This window comes from Alligator mississippiensis, chromosome 14 (assembly GCF_030867095.1).
Source record: "Alligator mississippiensis isolate rAllMis1 chromosome 14, rAllMis1, whole genome shotgun sequence".
In the NCBI taxonomy this organism is placed as follows: domain Eukaryota; kingdom Metazoa; phylum Chordata; order Crocodylia; family Alligatoridae; genus Alligator; species Alligator mississippiensis.
Genome location: NC_081837.1, coordinates 45,310,809 through 45,334,514, shown reverse-complemented (window position 1 = coordinate 45,334,514; position 23,706 = coordinate 45,310,809). Strand labels below are relative to the sequence as shown.

General features: G+C 56.7%; 1 protein-coding gene and 1 long non-coding RNA gene across 5 annotated transcripts in view; one reads left to right on the top strand and one right to left on the bottom strand.

Moving 5' to 3' along the window:
• Positions 1–6,963, top strand: part of HIPK1 (homeodomain interacting protein kinase 1) — a 30,625-nt gene extending 23,662 nt beyond the window's left edge. For all 4 annotated transcript variants that reach the window (XM_059717126.1, XM_059717128.1, XM_059717127.1 and 1 more), the window contains 4 exons: positions 268–483; positions 793–1,031; positions 1,410–1,546; positions 2,092–6,963. In XM_059717126.1, coding sequence (XP_059573109.1) covers positions 268–483; positions 793–1,031; positions 1,410–1,546; positions 2,092–2,577 — 1,078 coding nt within the window. In that variant the 3' untranslated portion in view covers positions 2,578–6,963. The remainder of the gene's footprint in view (positions 1–267; positions 484–792; positions 1,032–1,409; positions 1,547–2,091) is intronic.
• Positions 6,964–19,476: 12,513 nt separating this feature from the next.
• Positions 19,477–22,633, bottom strand: LOC132244763 (uncharacterized). Its single transcript, XR_009456509.1, has 3 exons — positions 22,088–22,633; positions 20,843–20,989; positions 19,477–20,508 (listed from the first exon to the last, which is right to left on the bottom strand). It is a non-coding gene; the product is annotated as an uncharacterized LOC132244763 (long non-coding RNA).
• Between the last annotated feature and the right edge of the window lie 1,073 nt (positions 22,634–23,706).

The window sequence follows — 23,706 nt, the reverse complement described above, 5'->3', positions numbered from 1 at the left end:
AGGCACCCTGCAGCCTCTGAGTCCCATGTCAACAAAGGCGTGACCTGTACACGTTTCTAGTGTGCTACCACTGTGTAGAAGGATGCGAGTAGCTAAGGGCTGTGGGCCAAAATCCTTGTTGAGCTGCTTCAGTGCCGGGCCCTCCGCTATCTGTCTCTAAGCAGCAGTTCAGTGCATGGCAAAAAGGGGTTTCTAGGGGCTACTGTGGTATCCACTCTGACTTGGCCACTGACCTGCACTTCTGTTCATCCCCGTGGCTCCCTGCAGGCCCAGTGTGACCCTGGAGGTGATGCCATCCCAGGTGTACTCGCTGATTGGGAGCAGCCCACTTCGCACTGCCTCTTCCTCCTCCAACACGCTCGTTCCGGTGCCAGAGCAGCACCAGCCTATCGTGATCCCCGACACTCCCAGCCCGCCTGTCAGCGTCATCACCATCCGCAGCGACACCGACGAGGAAGAGGACAGCAAGTACAAGCCTGCCAGGTAGTGACTCTAGCCTGGCAGCCAGTGCCCTGAGCACGGCTCAGCCAGCGCCCTCCCGTCTTCGGGCCTGTGGAACGGTAATGGGAGGGGATGTGCTAGGGTGGGAAGGGCCCTGCTGGTAGTCTGCCTGGGCAGCGCTGCACAGAACCCCTGCCAGCCTTCGCTTGCTTCCACATCACCGGTATGTAGACTAAGCAGAAAGGCTGTGCAGAAGGATGGTGCAAAGCGCCTGGCTCAAGCATGCTCCCTGGATAGGCCTTGCAAGACCATGCAGGTGGAGTTCAACCCTTTGGTCCTTCCTCCCCTTAGCTTGGGCATGAAGCAACGCTCCAACGTCATCAGCTATGTCACTGTTAATGACTCCCCGGATTCGGACTCCTCCCTGAACAGCCCGTATACTGCAGACCCGCTCTCCACGCTCCGGAGTGCGGGAAATGCACTGGAGCTGCCCAGCAGGGGAGCAGCTGACAGCTCCAGCTCTCGCACCATCATCGTGCCTCCTCTGAAGACACAGCTGAATGACTGCATTGTGGCCACCCAGGCCTCAGGTAAGTACGCTGTGCACCCAGTGCCTGCCCCTCCCTGCCGTGTCGCCAGCAACCCGCGCTGTCTCCAGTCCTTTCCTGCTCGCTACGTCTTAGGTCATAAGCAGCTTTCCCATCATGATGGCCGCTGCTTTCGGGCTATGGAAACCTCCGTTCGTTTTCAGTGTCTCGGAATAGACTGTTCCCACAGAGCTGTTGGCTGTATTTCCCCGGTCTCTGTAAACATGCCCACAGGTTATTTGTTCGCCTGAGCGTGAAACTGTGACTAGAGAAGTCAGTGTGTAACCCAGGGGCCTGTGTTGGTTTAAGATTCACGAGCTGGTAAACCAGTTTCCTAACCGTGGCAGGAAGGAAATGGACTAAGCTTCTGATGTTTTTCAGGCATCCTCAGCAGCACCAGTAAGAGCAAGCCAGTGGCGTCGGTGAGCGGGCAGGTGTCTGGGTGCTGCATAACGCCGACAGGCTACCGACCACACCGCGTGCTGAACAATGGCGTGCAGCCACTCAACCTCAGCCAGGTGAGCAAGGGTCCAGCCCTGCCCAGCCCTGCCTTCTGGCTTCTCTGCTCACACTCGGCTGGTTCCGTTATGGCACCGAGGCTTGGCACCAGGGAGCCCTGCTTTGGAAGCACTGCCTTGGGCCAGGTCACAGCCACACTCTCGGGAGTTTTAGAGCCGAGAGGGGAGTCCCATCCTAGGGCCCTTCTGTATGGGACCGACCACTTTCCCTCTTGGGGGAGAGGAGCTACTGCTTTTCCTGCCTGCAGGAGGGCTGTGGGCAGCTCGTCCCATCGCCCAGCCGTTCTGCATAGGAGGACTTGGTCAAAGCCTGCTTTGCTTCGCTTCTGCCCTCAGTGGCAGCTGCTCCCTTGGGTCCTCCTGCCTGCCTTTTCAGTCTCGGGAAGTCAGACAGACTGCAGCTCCCAGACCCCGTGCACTAGCGCGAGCTGGGGACAAGTATGCAGACCCAGCACCAGTTGATCACATGCTGCGTCTAGGTCTCAAAGGCGCCGAGGGCCTCCGTGCAGGAGCCCTCTCACGACTCCTGCTCTCTCCCTCTGCAGAACCAGCAGACGACAGTGCTGGCCTCACAAGAGAGAAGCGGGAACCCGGCCCCACGCAGACAGCAAGCCTATGTTGCCCCGCTCCCGTCGACGATTTCTCAGGCTCCCTACGCCTTCCAGCACAGCAGCCCGGTGCACCCCCACCTGGCGGCAGCGACAGCCAGCACGCACCTTCCCAGCCAGCCGCACATGTACACCTACGCGCCCACCACCGCTGCCACGCTGGGCTCCACCAACTCTATCGCTCATCTCTTCTCCCCTCAGGGCTCCTCGCGGCACACGACCTATGCTGCCCACCCTAGCACTCTCGTCCACCAGGTCCCGGTGAGTGTCGGCCCTAGCCTGCTGACATCTGCAAATGTCCCGCCTGGCCAGTACCAACACCAGTTTGCTACCCAGTCCTATATTGGTGCTTCCCGCGGATCTGCTATTTACACTGGATACCCGCTGAGCCCCACAAAGATCAGCCAATACTCGTACCTGTAGCCCCTGCGTTCCCGCTGGTTTGTGGGGCTCAGGTTACTGTTGCTAGCCCCCTTTGGGTACAGCTGTCCTTGGCAATAGGCCTGCCTGGCTGAAGGAGGATTTCAGGTGACATTTCTCTGGTGTTGACTGTGCTATTGTGGTGACCCCATGCCTGGTCGTGCTTGAAAGGGTCCCTGACTGGGGGCTTTGGTCACTGACCAGGCAGCACCCTTTGTTACCAGTTAAAGGGGCACTGGCTAAGATTTTAAGCTTTTACTTTTTATAGATGCTTTTAAAAGGTCCCAGTCCCACCTATTTAAAGCTATTCTGTTGTTATGCTAATCAGAGGGGAAAAGGAAATCAATGTCTTTATAGGCAAATGCTGATTTTTTTTAACTCATAATTTATACAAAGACTAGCAGATTATATTTTAGCAGCTTGCACAAATCCATATTGCCACTAAAAATGTAATGCACATTTATGTCAGTATGTTGCTAGAGCAGAGTTCAAAATTGAGTTGAATATTTTGCAGTTTGTTCTGTAGTTCACTTGCTCACTAGCAGATCGCCATTCCTGCAAAGCCCTTATATCTCCCTGTTTGGCCCTACCCGGAGGTTCCATTTATTTTCTGCTCGGTATAAGGGTACGGTAGAGGCAGCTACCTTATACTAGCACCGTAATATTCAGCAATCAGTTTGACCCCTGACATGTCTGCTTTGTTTTCCTGGAAAGGCTGTGTTTTGCTAGTGCAGCTGAGTCTTGATCGCTGCCGAAGCCGTTCAGCTACATTTTTCAGTTACGTGCAAGAGCCCATGTGCTTTGCCAGAGCGCGTCTTCTTCTGGTGAGAACGAGTCGCTGTGCTGCGCTGCTCTCCCAAGTTCGATTTCTCTGGTGCACCAGGCACTGCCCTAGCATGGAGCCAGATTCCTTTCCCAGAAGCACAGGGCTTTTCTCTGTTCTAGTTTTCTTTGTCTTTTTCCTTGCATGATTCATTTAGGAGGGAGTCAAACAATTTGAAATACGGTGAAACATCTGTATCAATGTGTACAGCTTTTTATACTCCTGCGAGCATATCTTCCTGGGTATGCCGACAGCTAACTTCAAAGCGCTCTTATTAAGACTTGTATACAGTAAGTGCATGTAGGAATTGCAAAAAAAATCCAGATTTTAAAGTTTATTACTGAATTTCAAACTATTTTAGAAGTTTTGTATTGGTGGTGTTTTAATATTTTACATAAAAAGAAATATGTACATATTGATTAGAAAAAAATATAACAAGCAAAACTTCCTGCTAACCCCAAATGTTCTGTCTTTGTAATCAAAACGTGTAGTGATTATACTTGAACTCCGTACTTAGTGTTTGTCTAATTCTTTAAACGTTCCTGGGGATGAAATTGATGTATCCTTTGTATTTAAACCAAAATGAATTGATACATGTTGGAATGTATGTGAATTAATGCAATCGTTAGAGCTCATCACTGTAGCACTGAGAGAGAGAAGTGGAGCCTCATGAGAGACAAGGATACCTTCTGATTTGTTTTGCACAGGTATGTGTGATGAAGAGTTGTTTGGTGTGTCCCCTTATTGTAGTGCCTTAAATGATGATGTAGTGTGAATAGAGTTTACAGTGAGCTTGCCTTATGAGGGACCAGCAAGCCCCCGTCGAATTGAAGCAATTCACTAAGCTTATCACAGCAAGAATAGCAGTCTGTTGCATAGATGCAGTGTTCTCCGTTTAACGCTAACATAAACAGCGACGTTTTTGTTGAGAGCGAGGCGCCGGTTCCTTAAAGCTTTTCCTTGAAATGGCACATATACTGTTAGCCGTCTGTCGATGCATTCGAAGAGGGTAGTGCCAGGACCGCCTTGGAATATTTAGTCTGATGTTGCGGAAGTGATGAAGTCTGTGCAATCGCTTTTTATTAGATTCAAGCGCGGCATTACCTTCCCCCGTGTGACTAGCAGACATTCCTTGTAAAATATTGCTAGCTCGGTGATAGGATGTTCATACCAAAGAGAGCCTGCTGTAAAGCACATCGCATAACAAAACCATTGCAGACTTTTGTAATGCTACTGCTGTTGGGAAGGTGTATCAGCCATCGCACTGGTGTGTGAGGAAGTCCTCGCTTGAGGTAACCGGTGTGGTTTTTAAACGACACTTTGTTTCCTTGACTCCATCAAACTACGGTTTATTTCTTGACCTTCAGTATCTTGTCTCAATGGCTAGTAAACTGGCTTAAGCCAGTGGTCTTACTGCAGCAATAAGAGGTTTTGGCGACCTTGAAACCCAGTTTATGTTCTGTCCGTATTGAAAACAGGCTAGGTCTCTGCCCGGTTTGTGACAAGATGGTGTCCAGAGGTGCGTTTTTCAGGTCTGAAAATCCATGTTGTTGGGATAGGAAAATCTAGGCTGGCCTGGTACTGAGCAGCTGTAGAAGGCTTGGCGTTTTCTACAGGAAAAGGAGTAAGCGCTCTGGAACGACAGCAGCGGTTAGAGACCTCACGGATCCGGATTCCTCGTTTAGCGTCGTTGTAGTCACCGCGCTCCTGTAGATGTGAGGATAAGCGAGCGATCTCTGTATTTCACATTGTTGGCGTTAACGATGCTTTGTTGCTGTAACATGATCAGCACGTGTTTTACTTGGTGCCAAGCACTTCCTTGTGTTTCCATGCGACATGGCTTGTGTGGAGTACTTTCCCTGGAGATACCTCTTGGATACAGAGTTGTGCCTTTCCATCCAAAGGCAGACTGAATCCAGCACCTGGCTGTGATGAAAACCTTTTACCCAGTGTCACAGACAGCGCGCTAAGACAGCTTAGTGACAATCCCTAAAAAGTTCCCCCCAAAAGATGAAAGAGACGCAGGCCTCTAAAAGAACTGCCCAGCTGTGGGGAAACCGTGGGAGGAAGACAGGGCACGGGCAGGCCTGCGGCGCCAGCCCAGCCTGGTGCAGCTGCTTCCGCTGGCTGCTCTGCCCTGCAGCAGTTGCCCCCGAGTGAAACGGGCCACGTTCCTGCGTTCCCAGCGCAGCTACTGCAGGCTGGGGGCAGCCGGAGAGCACGGTCGCACCACTTGGTGCTACGCTGCGGGAAAGCCCCCCTCCTTTGGAAGGGGTCTCACCGTTTCCCTTAAACAGCTGGAGCCAAATTTATCCACTAGGTATATTCTGATCTTTTCCACGGATTCACCCGTTCTCATTGGAAAAGGAGGAGTAGATGGGAAGTGCATTGATGAGATGTGACAGGCCCTGTTTAAAACAAGGCCTTGGCAATGGCTACATCAGATTTACACTGTGATATGCGCCGTCAAAAACAAAGGCTGCTCGGGCCAGCCTGCGCACTCCTCCCTGGGTTTCTAGGGCTGGCCCGAAGCGTCTTGCCCGTTCCAGCCTGTCCTAGAGTTTCTGCTCTAAGGACATGCATCCTTTCTCCCTGCGCAGATCCAGCTTGTCTGGGTGCAGATCAAGGGAAGCATTAAAGAAAGTATCTCCTCGCTCTCACGGCTGGTGTGCGCATTCTCTGTCAATGATCGTGCTGTTCCTGAATAGAAACCAAAGGCTTTCCTGACACTTTGGTTGTATTCTGGGAAGTCTGCCATGGGTGGAGCTCGGGATTCCTCTTCTGAATGTTCAGTGACTCTGGTCCCACCTGGGTTTATCCTTTTGATTCAGACACGGTGTTACGTGGGAGTCGTCCCCACTAGCTGACTTGCATTCACAGCTGTACTACCCACTGCAGAAGCAACTTCCGAGCTGTCCGGCTTAGCCCCCAGTTGACTGATGCAGTAGTTTACCTCTGATTCAGCCATTTTTTTAGTTCACAAAACTCAATTGCTTCTAAATGACAGGATTGGCACAGCCCTGCTTTCTTTTTTATTTAAACTTATGAATGGTGCCGCATGTCTACATGGTTGTTTGTTTGTTGCTAAACTTTATATAATGTGTGATTTCAGATTCAGCTTGAAATATATCTATCTCACTACATGTAGCAGTACATTATATGTAATGTTAGTATTTCTGCTTGAATCCTTGATATTGCAATGAAATTCCTACTTTATTAAATGTATTTGATATGCTAGTTACAGTGTGAAATTTAACTTTCTTTTATGGTTGTGCTCTTCCTTTTTACAAGCCGCTAGATACAGGTCGTTTCTGACAATTACTGATCTATGTTTGTATTGCTGATGTACTTAGGGGATATGTATAAATCATTTTAACAAAAGAAATAGATATTTAAAAATTTAATACTAACTATATGGGAAAAGGGTCCATTGTGAAAACATAGTTTATCTTTGGATTCAATGTTTGTCTTTGGTTTTACAAAGTAGCTTGTATTTTAAGTATTTTCTACATAACATGGTAAAAATGTAGAACAATTGCAATGCATCAATAAAAGGGTTAATTTTCTGTACTCGACTCATTGCCTATTCCTGACTCTGTGCAAAAAGAAAGGCTTGAGCCCACCTCAGGTAGATCTGAGCGGGGCCCCTCTGAGGGTGGCAGCCGGACCAAATGCTCTGCCCCCAGCACACGTTCGGGTCGTTCAGCCCCAACCACTTGCTGAGCTATGACATGAGCAGATCCATGGGTGCACTGTCAGTGACTAGGAGCAGTGGCCACAGAGAAAGGAGCAGGCAGGTCCTGGAGCACTGGGATTCCCACAGATGTTGCTCTGGACTGTGCCCATGACCCGTCGTGGTCAGAACCTGCCTCCCGTTCACCACCATGAGTCTGGGCCCCTTTTCTTGATTCTGCCCCTTGATGAAGCAGTGCCAGCAGCGCTGGGGTGCCATGCCAGCAGGCCCTGGGCATGTGCAATGATGCCCCAGAAGGGTCAGCTCCAAGGACCAGGCCTTAGGCAAGAGTCACCCAGGCACCTCCCCAGTGCCCACCCTTCTGCATGAGGCAGCGAGCGAGGCGCGAGCCAGAGGCACAGTGCCCCTTCTCTGCAGGGTGCCTCCCTTTGCCTTCTGGGGCCCCAGAGGCAGTGGCCTCCCCTGCACTGGTAAACTGGTGAAAGCCGGGCCCACAGGACGCTGGCCCTGAAAGCTCGGGGCCTTGGCCACCAGGCCGTGAGGCAGGCAGGGGCCACGGCCTTCTCAGGGCTCCCCTTATAATGGAGGCAATGCAGGTCTGCAGGGAAAGAGTCAAGGGGCTCAGAAGTGAGAGTCTTAATCAGTTGGGACCTGTGGTGCACAGCTCTCTACCTATGGGTGCTGCAGGCCTGAGTTCAGCTCCTGGCCTCTCTGTTTTGTGGGGAGGCATATCATCTTTCAATGGCAGGGCCTGGGCGTTGCGTGTCAAGTGGCCCAGGACCGGCTCAGCTTTCAGCCTTCCCCAGTAGTCTGGTGGTAAGGGTGTTACCCTAGGTGGCAAAGGTGGTGGGTTCAAGCCCCGTCCTGGCTGAAGCCCCTCCCTGGGTGCAGGGTTGTGGGGATGGGGGCTGAGGGAGGTTAGAGATGGAGGTAAAGATGAGATGTGAAAAGAAATGGGTTTTTTGCACTTTGAAAATCAGGGTTTTTTTGCTTTTTCTGCCCCTGCGCCCCAAAACCAGGCCAAAAAAAAACCCGGCAGGCACCGGGTGGTTCGGGACATATCCAATTGGGCTACAGCTTCAAATCCCCTCCGGCTTTCAACCATGATCACCTCTGAGCACCAGCTGTTAGGCAAGCGCCGGAGGGGAAGTCGGTTGCGTACTAGTTGGGGCTAGAGGACTCAAGCCTTGCAAGGACTCGAACCCGCAGCCCCTGCCACCAGCGGCAGTGTCCCGAACCACCCTGCTAATGGGCCAGCCTGACGCAGCCCCTTCCCTCGTGTCTCTTCAGCCACCTTGCCACCTGCCCTGCCAGCAAACAGGCATCATGCACCTGCTTTGGGCCTCAAAAAAGTCATCCTGCCTGTACGAGGACTCGAACCCACAACACCACCACAGCGCTCCACCACTGTGCACCACCAGCCAGCTCTGCCAAGCCCTCTCCCCCTGGCCTCTTGACCCGCCACCCCATGCCCACCCTCCCTCTTGCCTCAGGGCCCGGGGCAGTGGAATGGGCCGCTGCACAGCACTGTGCTGGGATGCCGCCCGCAGCCCGCACGGCCTCTACGTGTCCCATGTTGGCTGCTGCGGTGGGCTTCCCTGCAAGCACGGCTTCTCCTGTCTCGTAGCAGGGCCCCTCTTTCCCCCGCTCCCTGCAACGAGGCGGCTCCTGCCGCTAAAACCTGCAGCAACAACCAGCGCAGCCCACGTGCACCCCGGCCCTGAGCCCGGCTGGGGCTACAGGAGGGGCTCCCAGGGCAGGCGGCCGCCCCGCGCTCACCCGCTCCGCTGTGTCCCGGGGCAGACAGTGATGTACCGGGGCACGGCCACCCTCTGCACGTTCACCGCACCCGAAACAGCTGCCGGGTGCAAGGGCCCCGCGCTGAAGTCCAGCCCAGGCCAGGGCTTGCCTTCTCCGGACTCCGCACCCTCCTGCCTCGGGGCCTCCCCGGCCCCCGGCTCGTCTCCCCCGGGAGCCTCTCGCCCCGGTGCTGCCCCGGCCTGGCCACGAGGCGATGGCCCGCCGGCCCGTCTCGCCCCGCACGAGCTGCCCCTGCCCTGCCCTGCCCGCCCGGCTCCCGCACCAAGGGCAGCCCCGGCGGCGGGCGGGAGGAGCTGGCTCGTTGCAGCCGTGCAGGGCAGGACCCGGGGCGGCAGCACCTCGCCCCGGCCGGGCTGGGCCGGACTCCCCGCGCTCCCCCTCACCAAGCGCAGCCCCGGGGCAGCTCGCTCGCCTTCGGGGAAGGCTGCTCCGGCCCTTCAGCCAGGCCCCGCCCCCCGCCCCGGCCTCCAATCGCGGCTGCTCGGCCGGGGCTCAGCACCAATCGCAGCCCCGGGTTCGGGCCCTGGGCCGTACTGCGCATGCCCGGCCTGCTGCTGGACGGGCGCGGGCTGCCCCGGGGCTGCGCTTGGTGCGGGGGAGCGCGGGGAGCCCGGCCCAGCCCGGCCGGGGCGAGGTGCTGCCGCCCCGGGTCCTGCCCTGCACGGCTGCAACGAGCCAGCTCCTCCCGCCCGCCCGCCCGCCGCCGGGGCTGCCCTTGGTGCGGGAGCCGGGCGGGCAGGGCAGGGCAGGGCAGGGCAGGGGCAGCTCGTGCGGGGCGAGACGGGCCGGCGGGCCATCGCCTCGTGCCCAGGCCGGGGCAGCACCGGGGCGAGAGGCTCGTTCGCCAAAAGCCCGGCTCCGAGCACGAGCTGTTACTGCACCCGGGGGAGACGAGCCGGGGGCCGGGGAGGCCCCGAGGCAGGAGGGTGCGGAGTCCGGAGAAGGGAAACTCTTGGCTGGGCTGGGCTGTAGCGCGGGGCCCTTGCACCCGGCAGCTGTTTCGGGGGCGGTGAATGTGCAGAGGGTGGCCGTGCCCCGGTACATCACTGTCTGCCCCGGGACACAGCGGAGCGGGTGAGCGCGGGGCGGCCGCCTGCCCTGGGAGCCCCTCTCGTAGCCCCCAGCCGGGCTCAGGGCCCGGGGTGCACGTGGGCTGCGCTGGTTGTTGCTGCAGGTTTTAGGGAGCAGCAGAGAAGAGGGGCCCTGCCCAGGGAGCGGGGAGAGGAGAGGAGAGGAGAGGGCAGCCCACGAGTGCGATGTAGCCCATCACAGCAGCCAGTGCAGGGGTGCACATTCAGGTCTCCCCCCACTTCTGTGGGCAGGCACCTTCCTCTTGCAATGGAGGGGCCTGGGCGGTGCGTGTCAAAGGGACCAGGCCCGGAACATCTTTCAGCCTTCCCCAGTAGCCTGGAGGTAAGGGTGCTACCCTAGGTGGCAAAGGTGGTGGGTTCAAGCCCCACGTAAGCTGGAGCTGTCATGCCCCTGGTTGGACAGTGAGTGCCTGGTTCCCTGGTGCCTGTGGTGTGGCGCACACAAGGAGGCTGTGCAAGGTTGTCGGATGGTAAGTGGGGTAAGTAAACTTGGATGGGGGCTGAGGGAGGTTGGGGGGTGGTAGGTGGGGGGGGAAGCTGGGATGGGGGCTGAGGGAGGGTGGGGGGGGGAAGCTGGGATGGGGGGAGATATGAGGTGAGGAGAAGAAGAATAGAGAGGGAAAAAGACGTTTTTTTGCACTTTGAAGAGTCAAAATTTTTTTGCTTTTTTTCTAGGCCTCTCCCTTCACTTCTTCTTCCTCCTCCTCCCCCACCCACCTCCCCACCCCATCCCTCAGCCCCAATCCCAGCCTCCCCACACTTGGGCCACAGCCCTGCTTGACCTCCTGTGCCTGCACCCGGCCACAGGCACCCGGGACTCACCAATGACTGACAGGCCCGAGGGCTCCAGCCACAGTGGGGCTTGAACCCACCACCTTTGCCACCTAGGGTAGCACCCTTACCTCCAGACTACTGGGGAAGGCTGAAAGATGTTCCGGGCCTGGTCCCTTTGACACGCACCGCCCAGGCCCCTCCATTGCAAGAGGAAGGCGACTCCCCACAAAAAGAGGGGAGACCTGGACCTGAATCCAGGCTCTCAGCACCCACAGGGAGATGCGCTGCACTGTGCACCACAGGACCCAGCTGGCTTAAGCCTTCACTTCTGGGCCCCTTGACTCTTTCCCTGCAGACATGCACTGGCCCCACTACAAGGGCAGCCCCGGGAAGGCCATTGCTACTGCCTGCCTCCTGGCCCGACGGCCAAGGCCCCATGCTATCAGGCAGGGCCCGTGGCTGTGACTCTGCGCAGGGCCAGCGTCCTCTGGGCCCGGCTTTCACTCTTGCTTTCCCCAGCGGCGCTTGCTCAGCCGCTGCAGGCCAAGGGCCATCATGTTTGCCATGCCAGAGAGGACTCCTTCCAGCCGCCCATGCTCAAGTCGGGAGACATCGGGCTGGAGGCCGGAAGGTCTGGCTTTATCTTCCTTTGTCTGCAGCCATGGGACCTGCCCGGAAAAAGTGGAGCTGTGCTGCACGTCCCTCTGGGCTGCGGGGAAGGGTCTTCTCCGCCTGCTCAGCAGGGACCACTGCGGGGTCCCAGCTCCTGTGCGATCCCAGCCAAGGGGTGCAGAGAAGAGGGCTCGGAGGCCTCCAGCCACAAGGGAATTGGGACCCCCAGCCCGCGCTTCGCAGCACCGTGCCCGGCCCCCCAGCTCTCAGGGATACCTGGGGCTGGGGGCAGCAATGGCCTCGGGCTGCCCTTGGGGAGCTGGACAGCCACGTCCTGCAGAGCGTGGATACGTGGGGACCCCGGGAAGGCCGCCTGCCCACATACCCTCCCCGGGGCCTGGCACAGACCAAGGTCCAGCTGCCTCTGGCCCCAAAAGGCAAAGGGCCACAAGCCGGGTGGCCGCCAGACAAAACCTGGACCAGCGCCCCAGAGGGAGGTCCTGGCTCCTGGCAGAAGTCCTGGGCTCTCGGGCTGGCCGAGGGCAGGGGCACGGTGCTGCGAAGAGCGGGCTGGGGGTCCAGATTCTCTTGTGGCTGGAGGCCTGTGAAGTTGGTGGGGGAGGAGCAATAAGAAAGAGAGAAATGAGTAGAGACTGGGAAATATAAAAATGAATGAGAATGAAAGATGAAAAAGAAACAAAAATGATTTTTTTTGAAAATTATATAATGGCCCTGGGAAAATGGTTTGGCTCCGCACAAACTGAGCAGCCCCTCAGGGATGACATAGGTAGAGCTGGCTGAAAGCCTGCGGACATTACATTAAACAGGCAAGGGGGGCAGAACCACAGCGGGACTCAAGGGACTCACGAAAAGCTGGAGGCAGCTGGGGATGCACACAGTTGTTCTCCTTGCAATGGTGACAATACACCTTCCCAACACCAGGACCCAGCCCTTAGAGAAAAAGCACCCACCCTGCCATTAGAAATAGCAAGACTTGTACTAAAGGCAGTCAGAGAAGAAGGTGTGAAACACCTGGACTAAAAAAAACACCAAGTAGCTCATAAGTCTCCTGAGCATTTTATTTTTATTGGGACCATCTTTCCCTGTGAGACTAGGGACAGCTGAACTTCAACAGATTATACTGAAGCACCACTACTTCACTATACTTTATTTTTCAGTTCCTCAAATAAATCAGGACTGATTTCCTACAGTGCATTAACCATTGTCAACTGAAGACTAGAAACCATGTGTCCACATTCTTTCACCACTGGTCCGTCAGAAGGGGAAATATCTGCAGCCACAATGAAAAAGTTCATCCTTCAGCCAGCTCTCAACAGGAAAGGCCCATGGCCAAATCTCAGCATAGAAAAGCCCCATCCATGAGGTGAAGTTTTGTAGACCATTCATTGTGCGAATGTGCACATCTTAGGCCCACCTGTCCCTACCGATTTGATGTTAGCCACGTCAACTACCTTTATGATTGTTTGGACACAGGACTCCCCACAACCTACAGCCTAAGCAAGCTACAGCCAAGCCACAAACAGAACGGAGCACAAACCTGCACTTCTACACTAACACCGAGAACCGCTCAACAACCCTACACACTGCCTTCACTCACATCTATTCTGAAACATTGCCTAACTAGCCAAACCAAACAACCTGCAAAACCCTTGCCTGCTGCACATCAATACGCACAACTAACACAAAGCCTCAACCTCCTTCCACACCATCGGGGCCAACCCCAGACCAAGTGCACGGTGCAACTTGAAGTGTGCGGCTGCTTGCTCCTAATGGGTGTTTGAAAGTGTAGAAAAGCACTCAGCAGTCTCCATCTGAACTTCTCTAAGCAGACATTAAACATTCCCCTTCCTCCTGCCCACCCCGACCCACACTTCTTGTTTCCTAGCTTTCTCTTCCTGCCTTGGTTCCTTCTTCTCCAGCTGCCCTTCAGGGACCTGCACGAGTACACAAGACAGACCTGGAGTTGACTGGCAATGAATCCCACACCCCAGGAAAAATAGAGTAAAAAGTATCTCCCAGTGCTCATCGTACTCTTGAGCTTGGTGTCCTTTAAGAACAAGGGGGATGTGACATACCTCCGGTTTACTAAAAGAGGACGAGTACGGCCCTAGCAGTTACCCGTGTATGACAACAGCAGGAACTAAGACACAACTCCTGTGTGCGTGGCTGCCCCAGGGCTCCCACCTTCCACAAGGCGCTAATCACAAGGTCGACAACTTGGGGATGCAACCTGCAGAGAGGACAGACACCGTGTCCAAACTCCCTTACCTTTCCGTCCCTCTCGGCGGGCAGGGGTTTCTTCCCTCCTTAGTGGCTAACGCCTGCCCATCTGCCGTCTTCTCTGCTTCTCCTTCCGGGGGTTTAAAAACCAGACAGACACTGGATTTAAGTTACCACGTCAGAGGACCAGGCTACAGGCCCCAACTTCTCTCCATCTTATACTCTCACCTGGACTCACAGTCACTCTATCCTTGGAAAGCGGGGAGGGCAGACATCTGCAGGCTCGACTGCTGCCAACACGCGGGCCAGCCAGAAACTGAGTGCAACAGGCCAGGACTCTGGACAGAACTGCTAAGCCGGCCCCGTGAACGGTGACCACAAACACCAAAAACCCTGCTGACAGGCCGGTGCTCTCCACACGCAGGTGGCTTCTGGGGCATGAAGCCCGGAGACAACCTGTTAAGTCCTGAATGCCAACTGACAGGTGCCCCACGCAGTCTCGATCAAGGGTCAAAGCCGCCCCCTGGACAGAAGGGCCAGACAAGACATAAGGGCCACAACTTCACCCTCCTGCCATGGAAGCCAGAGAGCCCAAAGGGCTACAGGAGGCCTCCTGCCCCAAGGCCAGAGGGGGTTGGGGTGCAGCCCTGTTTACAGGGTGCAGGGGGCATCTCATAGTGCCAGGAGCAGCAGAAGAGAGGAGCAGAGACCTGGACCTGAGTTACAGGAAGGTCACTAAACCTCGGGGTCCCAACACACTCAGTGTCCCCCAGAAGCCTGCAGCCTTCCCTGTTGTATGTGGGTATCGTCTCTGGCCAAGCTCACCAAGTGGAACGAGACTGGACCCGAGTCAAGGGGACCTGGACCCTGCTTACAGGCTGCAGGCCGGGGAGGGGGCGCAAAAGAACGGCTGGCCTAGGGCATTTGGACTGAAAACCTGCAATCTCTGATTGAGTTCCATCAGAAATTCAACAGTCACCATCCCTCCATCCACCCTTCTCTAGAATACTCCAACACCAACATCTCCTTTTTAGACACAATGATCAGTATCCAGAATGATAAAATACAGACCATGTTTTACAAGAAACCCACAGACCAACATACGTATCTGCACAGAACCAGCAATCACCCTAAACACACCAAAAAAGCTGTGATATACAGCCAAGCCCTCAGATACCACCACATTTTCACTGAAGAGCACAACCGGGATCGCCACCTCACCAATCTTAAAAAGGCTTTTGCCCAGCAAGGACACTCGTCCAGAGAGACAGATCGCACGTTTGAAAGAGCCACCTGGATACCACGTGAAGAACTGCTGCAGTACAGAAGAAACCCCCCCACAAATTGCACACCGCTGGTTATGACCTATCACCCCTCCCTCGAACCTGTATGGAAAAGCCGCAAACAACTGCAACCCAATACTAGACAGAGACCCTATTCTTAAAAAGATCTTCCCAGAGCCACCCATCCTAGCCTTTAAACAAGCACCACGCTAACCTCATCACCAGAAGCAAACTTCCTCAAGCCCAGAACACACAAAAAGGATCCACACCGTGACAGGACAAGAAATGCAAACCCTGCGAACACATCTCCACCACCCCACTATTACTACACCCCACAACAGAGCCATCAGCATCCCAGGATCTTACAGCTGCACCTCCAAGAATGTAGTATACCTCATCCAATGCACCAAATGCCCCGATGGAAAATACGTAGGAGAGACCAAACAACAACTGCGCACCAGAATGAACGCACACCGGAAATCCATCAAAGACAGAAATGCCCAATTACCGGTGGGGGCACATTTCTCACAAGAAAACCACTCTCTCTCCGATCTCTCATTCCTGATCCACAAGGGAAACCTACACAACACTTCCCAGAGACGAGCCTATGCGCTCCATTTCATCAGCCTGCTGGATACTAAAAATCATAGACTAAATATAGACACTGGATTTATGACACATTATAACCTGCCTGACATCTGACTCCCCAGGTACCTCTCCACTTTCATCCCCCTTCACTCCCCACCCCGCCACCTGTCTCTCACCCATTGACTCCTTAATCTACATTTTCACTGACTACCTGTCCTGTATGCATACCAGCCCAGCCGCTGGCTTCTTTACTTTTCATTCCATCCAGGAAGAGCACACGCCAGCTGCTGAAACCTCCTTAGCCTGACGAAGGGTTTTTGAACCCGAAAGCTTGCTTAATAATTATTTTCCAACTATTTGGGTTGGTCTAAGAAAAGATGTCAGATTCACCCAAGGAACCTCGTCTGCCTATGTCCTTAGATCAACACGGCTACAACTTACACCCCTGGCCAAGGGCAAGGCACTCGTCTCCAGGGCCTCGCGCAGCGAATACATAGCGCGCCCCCGAGAAGGAGGGCAGTAACCCTGCATGCCAGCTACCAAGTGCCCGAAAGTACATGCCAGCCACATGTACACATGTAAAAAGAGGGGGTCTCCCCGCCGCAATGCCCGGCGCGGCCACAGGGGGGCGGCTCTGAGCACGGATTTCTCTTCACCTTCACCTGCTGCGGCAATGCCGCGGCGCGACCACAGGAGGGCAGCACCGAGCAGACGGTTCGTCTCCCCTGCGCGGCGCGGCTCCTCGTGGCGCAATGCTCGGATCGCACCACACGAGGGCAGCACTGAGCCGGAGTTCGCGTAGGGAGTGGCGGCGCCCGGGGCCGCTTCCTGCGCGGGCGGAGCCGGCGGGGACGTGCCGCGGGGAGGAGCGGCCCCGGCCCCGCACACGGGCGCGTCTTTTCCTCGCGGCGGCGGCGGCGGGAGCGGCCGGGTGTGATCGGGGCTTGCGGCGCGGGCTCGGGCGGTGGCTCTCGGCGCGGCCGGGCTCGGACGCAGAGGAGGCGGTGGCGGCTGCTCCGAGGGAGGGAGCTGCAGCGTCCTGCGCGCTGATTGGCCGCCGCGTGCGCTCTCTGCCCTGATTGGTCCGCCTAGGGTCCGGAGCGCGCTGCAAGGTGCTGGCTGCCGGAGCGCTGCGGGCGGGAGCCGGAGGGCGGGCGGGCCAGTGCGGTGGGCCAGTGCCGGGCCACCTTTGGGCAGACAAGGGCTTATCTCACCGCTCAGCAAGGTGACCCTGTGCTGTGACCCTGCCCTAGCCCCTGGCCGGGATAGTAAAGTTGACTAGTGATGTTGGGTGCCTAAACGCGGGCTTTGGAAGAGCCCCGATTTGCACACAATGTGGAAAACCCTGCACCCGTGAGACGACTGTCACAGCGCTTCAGGGTGCTTCATGGCAGGCACTCAAACCCACCGGCCCGCGGGGAAAGCTCTGCCCCTGCCCCCGGTGCGAAGATGAAGATAAAGACATGAACTTCCCGGTGAGAGCACAAGCGACGGGCAGGGGAGCGCAGGGAGCAGAGCGGCGTGTGACCCACGGCTCCTCGGGGCTGCAGTGAACGGGGACGCAGCAAGAGCACCCGTCCCTGCCGGGGCTGCAGCGTGCACTGGGCCGAGCCCCTTGGAGCTGTGTGTGCGGGCACGAGGACGAGAGGCGTCCGCGATGGGGCTTGGGCTCAAGATGCTCAACAGCTAAACTGATGTGAACCAGCCAAGGCAAGAGGAGACATGTATCTTAGATGCTACATTAATCAGAAGCCTCTACTTAATCAAACGCATTTCTGTTTCAATGGTTAAAAAATATTCATAACCTCCTTCCAGCCAAATGCCCTGGAGATGCACGACGTGTTTTCCCCAATTTTTAAAATAAGTAATACGTGTGAAAATATAATTCACTGCTTAACCAGGGGCACAGCTGCCCGGGGGGGCTGGCCTTCCAGCACAGCCTCTTTGCACACACCGAGCAAGCACCACAAACTCACTGAGGACTGACAGACCCAAGGGCGCACCACGAAGGACACTGCCGCTCCCGCCCGCTCGCGGACGTTTCCTGTCGCACCGCGCGGAGCCCTCTGCCCCGGCCGGGCCGCTGCCTCCGACCCGCCCCGTGCCCGCAGCGCAGAGGGGCCGCCGCTGCCGCTGCCCCGCGCCCCAGCCCCGCCGCGCCGCGCCGCGCCGCGCCCCGCATACAGCCGCCTCCGCAGCCTCCCGCCCGCGCCCGCAAGCCCCGCTGCGACCTGGTCGCTGCCGCCGCACAAAGCGCCCCTCTGCGCACAGCTGGACGGGGCCGCCGGAGGCCGTGCCCGCAGCGCGGGGCGTGCGGCGGACAGACGCGGCCTGGCAGCCGGGCGGGCCCCGCGCAGCCGCGCCTCCTGTCCGGCCCTCGCCCGCCTCCCCGCGCCGCCGCCGCCGCTTGTTGTGGGAGCGCAGGGACGTACCCGAGCCCTTCTCCTGCCCCGCAGCGCACAGGGGCTGTGACCGGAGAGGTCCCGGCTTCGCAGCACTGTCCCGGGCGGGAAGCGGGTTTCCCCTCGCCGCGCTCACACCTTCGACCCGGCTCCTCCACCCTCTCGGCGCCCCCCCGCCCCCCTGAGATCGCTGCTGTATCGAGTGTCAAACCAGCTGCCGGCCGTGGTAGCAGCATCTCTGGTCAGGCCGTGTCCAGGGCCCTGGCCCACCAGCAGCTCCCCTTCACACATCTTCAATAAAGCTGCAGACACTGCACCTGGTGCGCTGTCTGAAAGGAAAAGGCTACAGGGATTCTGCCCCCTTCACCCTCCCCTGACTTCATCAACTTGAAAGAAGATATTGGTGATGTTGGTGCAACAGGACAGAATGGAGCTCTCTTTTAGGTAGACAAGTTGCTTATCTGAAGGCAAGGTCATTGTCTTGCCTGCTTGGAGCAGTCAGTCAGTAAACCTGCCGTGGGCTCGCCGTGAGAAACAGAAATCCCTTTTGGGCAGACAAGGGCCTCGCTTGGCCCCTTGCTCAGCAGGGTGACACTGTGGTGTGACCCTGCCCTGGACACTGGGCAGGATATTAAGAACTGACTAGAGATGTGGGGTGCCTAACCAGAGGCTCTGAAAGAGCCCAGGTTTTCAGCAAGTGTGGAAACCCCTGCAGCTGTATGAAAATCACAGCTTTGCCAGAGGCTTCATGGCGGGCACTCAAAACCACAGGGCAATGTTGAAACCTCTGCCCCTCCCCACACAGGGAAGATCAAGGTGCGAACTTGTCTATGAGAGCAAAAGTGAGAGCCAGGGTAGCATAGGGAGCAGAGCAGCATTATAACCACGGCTCCTCTGTGCTGGAATAAATGCTGAAACAGCAAGAGCACCGATCCCTTCCCCATCGACTGGCGCTGCACTTGCGGGCACGAGGAGGAGAGGCATCTTCTATTTGGGCTTGGGCTTAAGATGCTCAGCAGCCAGGCGGCTGGGAGTCAGCCCACAGGAACACTAGATTTGTATCTTGTACACTATGTTAATCAGAAGTCCCTACTTAGTCAAGTGAGGCGTCTTGTTTTTTCAATGGTTACAAGATATTCATGCCCTTCCTGCTGCCAAGTTGCCTGAGACATGTTCTGGCTGTCATGGACTTAACATTTCCCTAATATTTAAAGTAATACGTTTGAAGAATCAATATAGTTCTCAAAATAAAAATGAATGAGAAAATGGGTTTGGCTCCCCCAAACTGAGCAGCCCCTCAGGGATGACATAGGTAGAGCTGGCTGAAAGCCTCGGACATTACATAAAACAGCCAAGGGGGGCAGGACCACAGCTGGGCTTAAGGGACTCACGAAAACCTGAAGGCAGTTGGGGATCCACACAGTCGTTCTCCTTCTTGCAACGATGACAATGCAGCTTCCCACCGCCGGGACCCAGCCCTTAGAAAAAAAAGCCCCCACCCTGCCATTAGACTTGTACTAAAGGCACTCAGAGAAGAAGGTCTGAAACACCTGGACTGAAAAAAAAACCCAAGTACCTCACAAGTCTGAGAATTTTATTTTCATTCGGACCATGTATTCCTTTCGAGACAAGGAGCAGCTGAACTTCAACAGATTACACCACAGCACCACAACTTCACTATACTTTACCTCAAATAACTCAGGACTGATTTCCTACAGTGCATTAACCATTGTAAACCAATGACTAGGAACCATGCGTTACACATTCTTTTCCCACTGGTCCATCAGAAGAGGAAATATTTGCATTGCACCAGTAAGAACACAGATCGGATGGGCAGACTGAATTAAAAAGTTCATCCTTCAGCCAGCTCACAACAGGAAAGGCCCATAGCCAAATTTCAGCACAGAAAAGTACCAGCCATGAGGTGAAGTTTCTTAGACCGTTTATTGTTCAACTGTGCACATCTTAGGCCCGTTTGCTCCTGCCGGTTTGATGTTGACCACGCCAACTACCTTTATGATTGTTTGGACACAGGACAAGAAATTTGTCCTTGTGGAGCTGGAGGTTAAACACGAACACCCTGAAGCCTTAACGTACAGATGCAAATATATTTATTGCCTCACAAACAGCCTCAAATTGGCCCCGCAAGCTACATCCTACGCAAAGCTACAGCCAAACCACAAACAGAACAGAGCACAAACCTGAATTTCTATACTAACACCACTCAATGAGCCAAACAAGAACACCCTATACGCTGCCTTGGATTGCATCTATTCTGATCCACTGCTTAACTAGCAAAGCCAAACAACCTACGAAACCCTTCACTGCTGCATATCAAAATGCACAACTAGCACAAAGCCTCAACCTCCCTGCACACAATTGGGGCCAACCCAAGACCGAGTGCACGGTGCAATTTGAAGCGTGCGACTGCTTGCCCCTAATGGGTGTTTGGAAGTGTAGAGAGGCACTCAACAGTCTCCATCTGAACTTCTCTAAGCAGACATTAAACATTCCCCTTCCTTCTGCCCACCCCAACCCACACTTCTTGTTCCCGAGCTTTCTTCTCTTGCTTCCGTTCCTTCTTCTCCGGCTGCCCTTCAGGGACCTGCGCGAGTACACAAAACAGAACTGGGGTTGGCTGGCAACGAAACCCACACCCCAGGAAAAATAGACTAAAATGTAGCTCCTAGTACCCACCGTACTCTCGAGATTGGTGTCCTTTAAAAACAAGGGGGATGTGACATACCTCCAGTTTACTAAAAGAGAATGAGTACCGCCCTAGCAGGTACCCGTGTATGACAACAGCAGGACCTAACACACGAATCCTGTGTGTGCGCCTGCCCCAGGGCTCCCACCTTCCACAAGGCACTAATCACAAGGTTGACAACTTGGGGATGCAACCTGCAGAGAGGACAGACACCGTGTCCAGACTCCCTTACCTTTACGTCCCTTATGCTGAGCGGGCGGGGATTTCTTCCTTCCTCAGTTGGTTGTCTGCCGTCTTCTCTGCTTAGAAGGAAGTGTCAGGAACCCAACTTTATGGGGCCCACCGATTCCAAGGTCCACGGCTCAGTGACGGAGTAAAACTGAAAATACAAAATAAAATAAAAAAAGTCAACACTTCGAAACTCCCTTACTTTTCCTGGGTTTCCATAGTTTTCTTCCCTCCTTGGCAGCTGATGCCTGCTTGTGTGTCATCTTTCTTGCTTCTCCTACCAGGGCCTATACTAAGCAAAGACAGACGCTGACCACCTTGCAGGATGGGTCTGGGGGTCACAACTTGGCTCCCTTTCTTACCTGAATCTGCTGCCGATCTGTCCTCCGTCGATGGAAATGGGGAAGTGCAGATATCTGTGGGCTCGGCTGCTGACATCTGGGCCAGCCAGAAGGAGACTGCAAAGGGCAAGGACTCTGCACAGAACCGCTAGGGCGGCACCATGAACGGTGACCACAAACACTCAAAACCCTGCTTACAGGACACTGCTCCCTGCACACAGCTGGCTGGTGGGGCATGAAGCCCAGAGACAACCTGAAAAGCCCTCAGTGCCACCTGACAAGTGCACCAAGTGGTCTCGATCAGGGGTCAAAGCTGCCCCATGTCTGGGGACATCAGGGCCACGACTGCAGCCTCCTGCCACGGGAGCCACAGAGCCCAAAGGGCTAAATGAGGCCTCCTCCCCCAAGGTCAGAGTGGGTGGGGGTGCAGCCCTGTTTACAGGGTGCAGGGAGGCCTCTCATAGAGCCAGGACCAGCAGAAGAGAGGAGCAGAGACCTGGACCTGAGTTACAGGAAGGTCACTAAGCCTCGGGGTCCCAACGCACACAGTGTCCTCCAGAAGCCTGGAGCCTTCCCTGTAGTCTGTGGGTAGTGTCTCTGGCCAAGCTCAGCAAGTGGAACGAGACCTGATACGAATCAAGGGGAGCGCACTGCGGGAGGACAGCACCAGCCAGGTTTCCTCCATGCAGGGTGCGGATGCCCCATGACACGTGTGATACCCGCACTAATGACACACACTCGTGTGCGGAGCTGTGCAAGGGCGAGATGAACACCTACATCACTATCGCCATGGACAGAGACAGAGGGACACACGTAGTAACAGGATCACTGGTTTAATGAGGGTGAGTCACGCACACACACACACACACACAGACACACACACACTATCTGCATGTCGGTATACGCACATAGCCGTACTGGATACATCTGTGCACAATGTAAGGTTCCCGGAGCACGCACGCACTAATAACACCGTCCCTTCAGCTCCCCGCTCTCAGCTTCACACTATTGACACCGAGGGTCCCAAACTCCCCTGGAACTGAAGCGATGTCCGGCGCTGCTCCCGGAACCGCAACACGTGTGCATTTCTTTCCCGGTAAAGAAGGGAAAGCTGGTGCCTGGCGAGGCGCTCGCTGGAGAGGTTTCAGCGCCGGCCGGGAAGCAAAGGCCGTCGTGCACCCCCTGCACCACCGCCCACCACGTCGAGGAGCCAGGGAGGCTGCGCAGGCGGCAGGCGGGGAGGAAAGGGGCCCCGGGACAGACAAGCAGCTTCGCGCCGCAGCACCCCCCGCAGAGGAGAGCCCCACGGGCCCCGCGCACGGCGGCACCTGCCCAGGCTCCCGCACGACCCGCCGTGGTCGCCACAGCACGTGCCGCAGCGCTCCGGGTCCGCCCGCCGGCCCGGCCCAGCAGCGCCACGTGGCTCCACGCCCCCCGTGCGCGCACCCGCGGAGCTGCGGACTCCGACAGGGAGGCCCGGCTCCTGGTCCCGCCTCCCTCGGCACAGGCCAATCAGAGCGAAGAAGGGCGGAGCGGCCGTCACCCCGGCCAAGGGGCCGTTCCACCCAATCGCCTCCCGGCTCCTGTTGGCCAATGGGAACACGAGCCTTGGATCCCGGCGCTGGCGCTCTCCCCGGCCCGGAGTCGATGTCGCGCATCGTGTGTCCGCCCGAGCAGCGCCACCCCGCCTGCCCCGGCCGCGGGCACCGCCCGAGGGACCCTCGAGACAGCCTTTGTTCTCCTTCTCTCTCTGCCTCGATCTCCCGCCTGCCCGAGCTGCAGGCGCGGGGCCCGGAGCCGCGTTCTCTCTCCCTGCCCTCATCTCTCGGCTGGAAACCCTGGCTTGACTCGCAGGGCAGTAGCACGGGGCAGCGGATTCTCTTCTCTGCGTTTACAAACCGGCTGCTCCGCGCAGGGCGACGCGCAGGGAGGGCGGCACGGAGCCGGCTTCGTCCCGGGTCCTTCCCTCCGGGCTCCACGCCCCGCTCCAGCCCCAGGCGGGCAGCGCGGAGCCGGCTCGGGTGCCCGCCCGGGTCTCCCCGCCGCAATGCCCGGCGCGGCCACAGGAGGGCGGCTCTGAGCAGGGCTTGGGCTCCGACTTCACGGGCTGCAGCAATGCGCCGACGCGGCCACAGGAGGGCAGCACCGAGCAGCGGGGTCGGCTCCCCTCCGCAGCGGTAAGAGCGAAGCACCGGAGGGCAGCGCTGAGCCGGGTGTCCTTCATACCGCGGGTGCTGGCCTGGGGAAGCCGCTGCCTGGCGGGGCCGGGAGCTCGTCCCTGCCCGGAGCGAGGTGCTGCCGCCCCGGGGTGCGGGCCGTGCCGGGCGGGAGGGCAGGTTAGGGCAGGGCAGGGGCACTTGGTGCGGGGCAGGGCAGGGAGCTCCCCGCGCTGAGCCCGGCGAGCCCTGCCTGTGCCCGGGGCAAGCACCCCCGCTGCCGGCGGGTCTGCAGTGCAGCAGGTCCCGGGGGTCCCCCTCCCCGAGAGGGAGATCCCGGCTCCCGGCACGAGTCCCGGGTCTCGGGGGCA